At 46.8% G+C, this 10,938-nt stretch overlaps 1 protein-coding gene across 1 annotated transcript in view; it reads right to left on the bottom strand.

Annotated features, from left to right (window-relative positions):
- The window catches only part of DHCR24 (24-dehydrocholesterol reductase), a 33,754-nt gene extending 23,295 nt beyond the window's left edge, over positions 1 to 10,459 (bottom strand). The window contains exons 1-2 of the mRNA XM_003921518.4: positions 10,118 to 10,459; positions 6,485 to 6,640 (exon numbers count right to left, since the gene is read on the bottom strand). Of these exons, the coding sequence (XP_003921567.2) occupies positions 6,485 to 6,640; positions 10,118 to 10,348 (387 nt within the window). The 5' untranslated portion in view covers positions 10,349 to 10,459. The remainder of the gene's footprint in view (positions 1 to 6,484; positions 6,641 to 10,117) is intronic.
- Positions 10,460 to 10,938: the final 479 nt, after the last annotated feature.

The raw sequence follows: 10,938 nt of genomic DNA on the forward strand, positions 1-10,938 counted from the left end.
AGGCGGAGGCTGCAGTGAGCCAAGATCGGTGCCACTGCACTCCAGCCTGGGCAACAGAGCAAGACTCCATCTCAAAAAAAAAAAAAAAAAAAAAAAATCACCTATCCTAGTTCTTCAGAGTTACCAATGTTAATAACAGTGCGTACACTATGTATTTACTTTGTTCCCCCCACCCCACACTATATTGCTATTGTGAACCCTGAATATAAGAGACAAGTCTCAGTTAATTTAGAAAGTTTATTTTGCCAAGCTTAAGGATGCGTGCCCACGATACAGCCTCAGGCAGTCCTGTGACATGTGCCCAAGGAGGCTGGGGCACAGCTCGGTCTTGTACATTTTAGGGAGACAGGAGACATCAATCAATATATGTAAGAAGTATACTGTTTCTGTCCAGGAAGGTGAGAACAACTTGAAGCAGGGAGGGGGCTTCCAGTCACAGGTAGATAAGAGACAAACGGCTGCATTCTTTTCAGTTTCTGATAAGCCCTTCCAAAGGAGGCAATTGGACTATGCATCTATCTCAGTGAGCAGAGGGATGACTTTGAATAGAATGGGAGGCAGGTTTGTCCTGAGCAGTTCCGTCTGACTTTTCCCTTAGTTTAGTAATTTTGGGGCACCAAGATTTTCCTTTCACACTATTTTATATGTTTTAATACAACACACACAAACGGCATATCTCATTTTCTGTCTTGCCTTTTTAAAATTTAATATGACACTATGACCATCACCCCTTATCATTACACATTCTTGGAACACAGAATTTTTAATGTATACATCCCTTGGACTTCTACTTCTAGCTGAGGTGGAACAACAGGGACCAGGTTTACCCTGCTGCCTGAAGGAAAAAAACGGACAAAATATATGAAATAAGTGTTTTCAATGTAATGGACATGAACAATCAAAGTTAGTGATCACTCAGAGAATAAGAAATAAACAAGGTGAGCTCTGAGGCGGGAGGACTGCTTGAGGCCAGGGGTTCAAGACCAGCCAGGGCAACAAGCAAGGAGTAAAATAAAAAAGTATTAAAAAAAAAAGTGAGCTCTAGGGATGGCCCATGTAATTGATTGGAGTGAGGCAGTACAGGGAAGGAGACCCAGGTGGGGTCCACAGGGAACTTTGGATTTTCTAAGAGTTAAAAAGATGGGGGTGAGGCTGGGCATGGTGGCACACACCTGTAATCTCAGCACTTTGGGAGGCTGAGGTGGACGGATCATCTGAGGTCAGGAGTTCAAGACCAGCCCGACAACATGACAAAAACCTGCCTCTACTAAAAATACAAAAAATTAGCTGGGTGTGGTGGTGGGCGCCTGTAATCCCAGCTACTCAGGAGGCTGAGGTTACAGTGAGCCAAGATAGTACCATCGCACTCCAGCCTGGACAACAGAGCAAGACTTTCTCCCCTCCCTCTGCCAAAGAAAAAAAGGTGGAGGTGAGAACTCTAGAAGACCAAGTGAATAGAGTTTGCAGGATAGAGTACTGGAAAGGAGAGAGTTGCACAGAGACAAAACTGAAGAAATGCAAAAGGCGCCCTTGGGAATTCAACTGAGTACTAATTGGTACACACACGAGGCTATTACCTGAGGTGGAAGCCAGGGAAAAAAACTATCAGAAACGATAACAGGTTATAGTATCGGGGGCTCACACAGAGCAGGAGGCAGTGTCTGTTCCCATAAGCCAGACTGGAAAACCTGACAATTCACAGGGCACTGTGTAGAATACTCAAAATGGTCTTGCCTCATAATTAACTCAAGATGAAATACTGCCCTGGCCCCATCTAAAAAATCAAGACCCATTGGCATCAAACTATTTCCAAGTAGTTTAGCTGCCTCCTAGAGCAAAACTCAAAATTTATAGGAACACAAAAACACCCAGCTCCCCAAAAGGTAAAATGTCAGAAAGTCACAATGTCAGAATCCAATAGAATTTTACCAGGCATACAAAGAGGCAGGAAAGGAGAAAACTCCATCAAGCAAACAGAACCTAGAACTGACATAGATACCAGAATTAGCAAACAGGAACACCAAAGCATTTATAATAATTATATATATTCTCTACATTCAAAAATTTAAGAGACATTAGGAATGTATTAAAAAGAACGGCCAGGCATGGTGGCTCACACCTGTAATCCAAGCACTTTGGGAGGCCAAGGCAGGCGATTCACCTGAGATAAGAAGTTTGAGACCAGCCTGGTCAACATGGTGATACCCCGTTCTCTACTAAAAATACAAAAAAAATTATCTGGGCATAGTAACAGGCATCTGTAATTCCAGCTACTTGGGAGGCTGAGACAGTAGAATCCACTGAACTCAGGAGGCAGAAGTTGCAGTGAGCTGAGATCATGTCACTGTACCAGTCCAGCCTAGGCGACAGAGTGAGATTCCATTTAAAAAAAAAAAAAAAAAAATCCAAATCAAATTTCTGGAAATGAAAACCACAATGCCTGAAATAAAAGATACACTGGATGGCACTAACAGCAAATTAGAAAATGCAAAAGAAAAGAATAGTTAATTTAAATACATAGCAACAGAAACCATCTAAAACAAAACACCAGAGAAAAAAATTTTTTTAGTGAACACTGCCTCAGTAACCTGAGCTGTAGAACAACTTGAAATGGCCTAATATATACCCTAGCAGTCCCCAGACTAGAGGGAAAAAAAAAGGGGACAGAAAAACAGATAAAGAAATAATGGCCCCAAAATTTCCTAATTTGATGAAAAATTATGATAAATTCCAAGCAAGAATTATGAAGAAAACTATACCAAGGTGCATGTTAATAAAATTGCTCAAAACTAGTTATAAAAATCAACACACTTTTAAAGAATCCATGGGTTAAAGCAGGTATCAAAAGGGAAATCAGAAAGCATTTTAAACTGAAATAAAAAAGAAAAGAAAACACAGAAATTTGCGAGCTGCCTCTAAAACAGTGCTTAGGGAAAAATTTATAGCACTAAACATCTATAGTAGAAAAAAAAAGGTCTAAGTCAATGACTTAAACTTTAACCTTAAAAAACTAGAAAAAGAGTAACATTAAACCCAAAGTAAGAAAAGAAAGGAAATATTATAGACCAAAGCAGAGGCCGAGCACGGTGGCTCACGCCTGTAATCCCAGTACTTTGGGAGGTCAAGTTGGGTGGATCACTTGAGGTCAAGAGTTCAAGAACACCCTTGCCAACATGGTGAAACGCCGTCTCTACTGAAAATACAAAAAAATCAGGCGGGCGTGGTGGCATGTGCCTGTAATCCCAGCTACGCAGGAGGCTGAGGCAGGAAAATTGCTGGAACCCAGGAGGTGGAGGCTGCAGTGAGCCGAGATCACACCACTGCACTCCATCCCGGGTGACGGAGCAAGACTCTGTCTCAAAAATCAAAAATATAAACAAACCAAAAAATACGCCACAATGTATAACAATTAGACTTTAAAAATGAAAACTTTTGGCTTGGCCAGGCGCAGTGGCCCACGCCTTTAATCCTAGCACTTTAGGAGGCCAATGTAGGCAGGATCACCTGAGGTCAGGATCACCTGAGACTAGCCTGGCCAACATGGTGAAACCCTGTCTCTACTAAAAATACAAAAAATTAGCTGGGCGTGGTAGCATATGTCTGTAATCCCAGCTACACAGGAGGCTGAGTCAGGAGACTCGCTGGAACCTGGGAGGTGGAGGCTGCAATGAACTGAGATTGCACCACTACACTCCAGCCTGGGCAACAGAGTGAAACTCTGCCATAAAAAGAAAAAATAAATAAAACTTCTGGTTTTCAAAAGAGAAGCCACAGACTGGGAGAAAATATTTGCAAATCATGAATCTAATAAAGGGTATTGCTTCAAGGTATAATATCCAGCATTGCCCATTAAAAAGTGGGCAAAGGACATGAATAGACACTTTTGAAAGGACAAGCATGTGGCCAAGAAGCACATTAAAAAAGCTCAACATTACTGATAATTAAAGAAATGCAAATCAGAACCACAATGAAATACCATCTCACAGTCAGAGTGGCTATTATTAAAACCTCAAAAAATAACAGATGGTGGCAAGGTTGCAGAGAAAAAGGAACATTTATACACTGTTGGTGGGAGTGTAAATTAGTTTAACCATGTGGAAGACAGTGTGGTGATATCTTAAAGACCAAAAAACAGAAATAGCATTCAACCCAGCAATCTCATTACTGGGTATATACCCAAAGTAATATAAATCATCCTATCATAAAGACACATGCATGTGTATGTTCACTGCAGCACAATTCACAATAGCAAAGACATGGAATCAACCTAAATGCCCATCAGTGGTAGACTGGATAAAGAAAATGTGGTACATATATACCACAGAATACTATGCAGCCATGTTCCTTTGTAAGAACACGGATGAAGCTGGAAGCCATTATCCTTAGCAAACTAATGCAGGAACAGAAAACCAAATACTGCATGTTCTCACTTATAAATGGGAGTTAAGTGATGAGAACACATGGATATATACAGGGGAACAACAGACACTGGGGCCTATCAGAGGGTGGAGGGAGGCAGGAGGGAGAGGATCAGGAAAAATAACTAATAGGTAATAGGTGTAATACCTGGGTGATGAAATAATCTGTGCAACAAACCCCATGACACACGTTTACCTATACAACAAACCTGCACAGGTACCACTGAACTTAAAAGTTTAAAAAAAAAAATGTTTCCAGAATATATAAGAAAAAAATCTGATTTTTTTTTTTAATTGGCAACAGATTTGATCAGGCTTCACCAAAGAAGGTATACAAATAGCAAACATGCATGTGAAAAGATTATTAGATACTAGGGAAATGCAAATTAAAATTACAATGAAAAACTACTACACGCCTATTAGAATGGCTAAAATTAACACTAACCATACCAAGTTTATTACAATGTGAAACAAGAGCAACACTCTCACTGCTGGTGGAAATGTAAAATGCTACAATCACTTTGAAAAAAAAAATTTGGTAGTTACTTGAAAAGTTCAATGTACACCCACCATATGATCTGACTAGATCATTCTACTCCTAGATATATGCCCAAGAGAAAGGAAGACATATGTCCACACTGCTCACAAATGTTCACAAATGTTCCACTTTATTTGTAATTGCCCCAAACTGGAGCCAGCCAAAATGTCCATCAGTAGGTGAATGGATAAACCAACTGCACACAATGGAATATGACTCAGCAGTGAAAGAAAACGTTCTATTGACACATGCTTCAACAAGGATGAATCTCCAAATAAAGATGTTGAGTGAAAAAAGCTAGACAAACAAAAAGTACTATGTGATTCCATTTATATAAAACTCTAGAATCGAACTAATTTATAGTGGCAGAAAGGTCACTGTTTGCCTAAGGCTGTGGGGGTCAGGTAGGGGAAGAGGCAGGGCTAGAAGCAGGAGGAAGGGATTACTCAGGAGCATGAGGAAATTTCGGAGTGTGATGGATATGTTTGTTGTCTTGATTGTGGTAATAGTTTTATCACACTTTTTTTTTTTTTTTGAGACAGAGTCTCATTCTGTCACCCAGGCTGGAGTGTAATGGCATGGTGTTGGCTCACTGCCACCTCTGGCTCCCTGGTTCAAACAATTCACCCACCTCAGCCTCCTAAGTAGCTACAGGTGTGTGTCACCACACCCGGCTAATTTTTTTTTTTTTAAAGTAGAGATAGGGTTTCACTATGTTGGCCAGGCTGGTCTTGAACTCCTGACCTCGTGATCTGCCCACCTCAGCCTCCCAAAGTGCTGGAATTACAGGCATGAGCCACCGAGCCCAGCCTTTTTACCACACCTTAAATACATCAATAAAGCTATTTTTTAAAAAATGGCACAGAGAGATTAAGTAACTTGGCCAAGGTCCCACGAAAACAACAAAATGCTATCAAGTAGACATGCCATATTTAATGACTCTCCTATTAATGGATATTCTATTGTTGTCAATTAGAAATAAAGCTGTGATACAATCTCTGTGTGTTTCGTATCTTTAATTATACTGAAGTTGATTTCCTTTTTCCTTAGGCCAGGTTTCGAGAAGTAAAATTACTAGATGGGCCCAAGAGTATGCACATCTTGAAGGCTATTAAACAAGAGGGTCTCCAGGAAGCTTGGAACAAGACCCACGGCTCCCAGTCACTTCTGTAGCACCACTTTTCACCAGCACCCTTCCTTATCAGGAAGGGGTAAGTTGGTTCCTTTTTTGTCTCTCATTTTTGCCCATGAGTTCCCCATTCCTGACTTCCTGTGGAAACACAGACAATCGAAGGGTCCCTTGAGCTCTTGGTCTGTCCACCTTTGATACGGGGTTATGACCCATTTCTCCCCCAGTGCCTGGCCTGTGAGACCTGAGGATAGCAATGGCAGGGAGAATCTTCCATGACTGTGGGCGTTGGTCCTATCCACTCTGGGATGCCCTTGGCTAAAATCATCTCCCTATGAGTCACTTGCACCAGGGAAGTCCCTCACCTGCTCCCAGAGCCCAGAACAATGCTATTCTCACCTGTTTCTTGGTGTCCACTTCCAGAATGTCCATCAGGTTGATCATGATGTTTTTGTGTGTCTTCTTGTACTTCCCGACACGCAGCGAGACAGTGAGCCAGCCGGGGCGTCCTGTGCACATGAAGGTCTTGCTGCCCTGCTCCTTCCATTCCCGCACCTGCAACCACAGGACAGAGGCGGAGCTGGCCCCACTGGGGATCCCCAGAGCAGCCTGCAGCCCTGCTTTCATTGAGGCGGAGCTGGGAATGACGCCTCCATCAGGCACGGGAGAAACATAACAATGAAAAGGCTTGCTGGCCCTACCCTCTGGCACCTCCTTGGCTAGCAAGGCTGACAGAAAAGCCAACATACTGCTATACCACAAGGAAGAATGAAGAAAGAGCTAGAAGAGAGGATCAAAGCATTCTGAAAACATTAATTCTAACTGGGAAGTTCAGAGAAGGTTTTGTCATGGTGATAACAGCAATTATAAAAATGATGACCATTTACTGGGTATTCCCAATACAGTAGGTATCTACTGCCCACTGTCTTGTTTAATTCCTACAACAGTCCCAGGAAGTTAGGATGACGACACCCTTTTGCAGATGAGGAAACTCAAAAGCAAAAGAACTTGTCCAAAGTCACACAATTGGTAAATGGCAGAGCTCAGATTCATAGACAGGGCTTGTCTGACTTCAGGACAGGAAGGGTAGATGGGGTTGTGCTAACAGTCCACAGGGTAACAGCTAACAGGTATCACATGCCAAGGCCTCTTTAAACATTTGTGTATGTTAACTCACGTATCGCTTTGGAGAGGAGGAGCAGGAAAGGACCACCAAACCAATGGAAGGAAGAGGTTTTACAAAACCTCTAAGGTAACTGACCAGACCACAAAGCACAGAACAAATGGCCCACAGACGACAAGCCCATCAGAAACGCAGGAGCAAGCATTTCCTTTCTCCTGAGATAAACTAATGCAAGGGAAGTGGATATTTGTTGTTTTGAACTGTGACCATCCACTTCCTCTTCATCTGCTTCTAACAATCCCAATCTTCCTTTGGTCCAAATGAAACTGATTCTACTCCCCTAACCCAGGAGGCGGACACATGACTGAGGTTTGATTCTATCCTTCTGGCCAAAGAGACAGGTTAAAGGATGGACCTATGACCCAAGTCAAGACAATGAGACCAGTTCCAGGACGGCCCCTCTCTCTTCAGTGGGGTCACTAAGCTGGTTGGATATGAGCAAGAAACTGTTGGGGCCTCTGCAGGAAGAGAGGCTCCAGAGAATGAAGTCAAGCTAGAAAAGCAAGGCCAAGGCCAGACACGGTGGCTCATGCCTGTAATCCCAGCACTTTGGAAGGCCGAGGTGAGTGGATCAGAAGGTCAGGAGTTCAAGACCAGCCTGGCTAAGAGGGCGAAACCCTTTCTCTACTAAAAATACAAAAATTAGCCAGGTATGGTGGCAGGCGCCTGTAACCCCAGCTATTCAGGAGGCTGAGGCAGAGAACTGCTTGAACCTGGAAGGTGAAGGTTGCAGTGAGCCGAGATCATGCCACTGTACTCCAGCCCGGGCAACAGAGCAAGACTCTGTCTCGAGAAAAAGAAAAAAGAAAGTACGGCCAAGAGATGGCAGAGGGATGGACAGATGGAGATGGGGGACAGAGAATCCTGGATCCAGCCATCCCTGATCCAGTTATACTCCCCAGACTTTCCAGGACATGAGCCAATAAAACCTCTTTTTGCTCAAGTCAGTTTGAATTGAGCTTCTTTCATTTGCAACCAAAGATCTGGTCAAATACTGTCAGGTCACCTGGAGAAGGCTGCACTGGAGCTGGCCGGGCAAACAGTGCAACCGGGGAAAGGACTTTCCTTTGATCAGAGGCCACGGAGCCTGGAGGGAGCAGGTATTAAGAGATTCCTGTGATTTGGGGGGAAAGGGATGAGAGGTGGGATTCCCTGACCAACCAGGCCTTGTCCCTGCCTGAAATCTACAGCCACGGAGTTTGATACAAGCCCAAAGATGGGAGGGAGTGATTAGGGGTGCTGCATTAAGCTGGAGGTCAAAGAGAGGGCCTGGAAAAAAGGGAACTCGGTCAGACAGCTATTACAAGCCAGGTGTGAGGCAACTGAACCAGACCTACCAGGGAAGGGAAGAGTGGGAAAGAAGAAATGTCAGAACTCAGGCTCTGAAATCAAGCTAATCTGGGTTCCAGTCCCATTTACTGACTACATCTTCTTGGGCACATGACTCACACTCTCAAACTCAATTTTCTCTGTTTGTAAAATAGGCACAAGATCTACCAGGGTTGCTGTGAGGATGGCAATGGCACATGGCAGGTCGGGGGTAGAGGCTAGGCCAGCTGGGTCCTTGTCTTCCTGCTCACAGTCAATCTTGTGGCTTAGCTGAGATTAATAACACTCGATAGGTTGTTTTGAGCCACAGTGAATCTTGTGGCTTAGCTGAGATTAATAACACTCAATAGGTTGTTTTGAGCCAGGCCCTATGGGCCAGAGGCGAGTCACACAACAGTCCCTGCATTCTAGGAACTCACAGTCTGATGGGGGAGACACGCGGGTAAACGGAGAATTTGAACTCGAGAAAAGAGCTAGGAAGCAGGGTGCAGGCGGGGAGGGAGGACAGGCAGAGGCTCTGGAGCCATGACTGTGATCAGCAAAATCCAGAGCTACAGGGCAAAGCACTTCCAGACACTGCGTTCCCCATCGGGCCAAGGTCTTCTGCCTCATGGGAACGTCTCTCTGCATCCATCTTCATGCTCTTCGGCAAGCAGCGCAAGCAGAATATGGAGGCTGCTACACCTACGGGAGGGCGGCAGCAGGAAACAGAAGCTCTTTGCAACCTGATGCCAGCAAGAGAGGAACACCAAGAGGGGCAGAGGGAGTCAAGAAACCGCCCAGGCCCCAGGCCCATGCCAGCCCCCGGATGCGGTGGAGGCTCCACTGTGAGCCACAGCAGGTCACCAGTTCCGTGGGTGGCTGAGGAACTGGGAGATGGACCGACTGCCTTTGTCAAGGAGTGAGCCCTCTGTCACCAGAGGCTGTGAGGCTCTTCCCTCTGGCTTCTGGGCTGGGTTTATCTTCTTGCTTTCGTCTTCTAACCTAAATCCAATCAGAAGCGTCTTGCTGCTACAAAATAAACTCCAAACCCGGCCTTGGCGTCAAGGCTCCTCTCCAGCCTAGCACCAAACAGACTGTCCGACATTCTCCCGCTCCTGTCCTGCACTTGCCGGCTTCCCAACATTTGCTCACATCAGTCCCTCCACCCAAACACTTTCTCGCAGTCATTTCCCCAACTTCCCAATCTCTAGACCCAGCTCCACCTCCCGGAAGCCTTTCCTCCTCGGAAATGCTTGGGCCGGGTGAGAGTGCCCCTGAGTTACCTCCCCTCTTCTCATTCTTCATCTCCCTTCAGTACCCTAATATACCCTGCACACAGTAGGTACTTTGCCTATTCTGCTCCCCCGCCCCCATCACATTTTTGTTTGGTTCCAACCCCCTTCCAACCCCAGCTCCCCACAGCCCCCGGGAATCCTCGCACCGCAGCTCCCGTCACCGCCTCGCGTTCCGCTATCCCCGCGCACGCCGCCCCCGGGAGCCCGCGGCTATGAGCCCTGGCCGCGCCCGGCGCCGCTCACCTGCTTCTGGATGTCCCGCACGCGCTCCTCGTGCAGGCGCGGCGCGCTGTTGAGCTTGAACACCACCCAGGCGCGCACGTAGTAGTAGATGTCGAAGATGAGCGAGAGCGGCAAGAGGAAGAGGCACACGAACACCCAGCGCTGGTGGATGAGCACGAACTCCAGTCCCTTCACGCGCACCCACAGCAGGAAGAGCAGCGCGCACACGGCCAGGGACACTGTGGGCTCCATGGTGGGACGCCACGCGGGGAGGGCTGCAGATCCGCGCCGCCAGTCACCGCAGCCAGCTCCGCGCCTGGCCCGCTCTGCGCCAGCCGCCGGCCGCCAGGGGAGCGGTTATCGCCCGCCGCCTCGCGATTGGCTCAGGTCGCCGAGGTTCGGTGGGCCGAGACCCGAGCGGCGACCAATGGCGAGCCGCGCTGGGGATCGGACCAGGAACCCGCGGTTTTTATTGGCTGAGGGAGTCGGGTCGCTCCACCCTTTTCTCCCCGCTGCCGTGCAAGGCGGGGGTGCCGGGGTGGGTTCTGGTGGGGTCTGCTGCGTTCTGAGGCGCCGGGGTTTCCGGGAGCGGACGGCGGGGACTCAGGGCTCCCAGTCTTCGGGGCTGCGGGGCCGTCCGCTCCACTCCTCCTTAGGGGGCGCCTCCTCCGGACTCGCCTTAAGCGGTTTGCTTTGGGTTTCCGCCCGAGGGCTAGTAGGTGCCCCGGCCCTGAGTCAGTCACCCTGTGGCCCGGCTGGCGGTTCCCAGGCGCGGAGGGTGGAAACCTGGTCATCGGTGTGCACAAGGCAAGCAGGGGCACCTTTTCATTTTGGGAGGCACT

This window comes from Saimiri boliviensis, chromosome 11, assembly GCF_048565385.1.
Source record: "Saimiri boliviensis isolate mSaiBol1 chromosome 11, mSaiBol1.pri, whole genome shotgun sequence".
In the NCBI taxonomy this organism is placed as follows: domain Eukaryota; kingdom Metazoa; phylum Chordata; class Mammalia; order Primates; family Cebidae; genus Saimiri; species Saimiri boliviensis.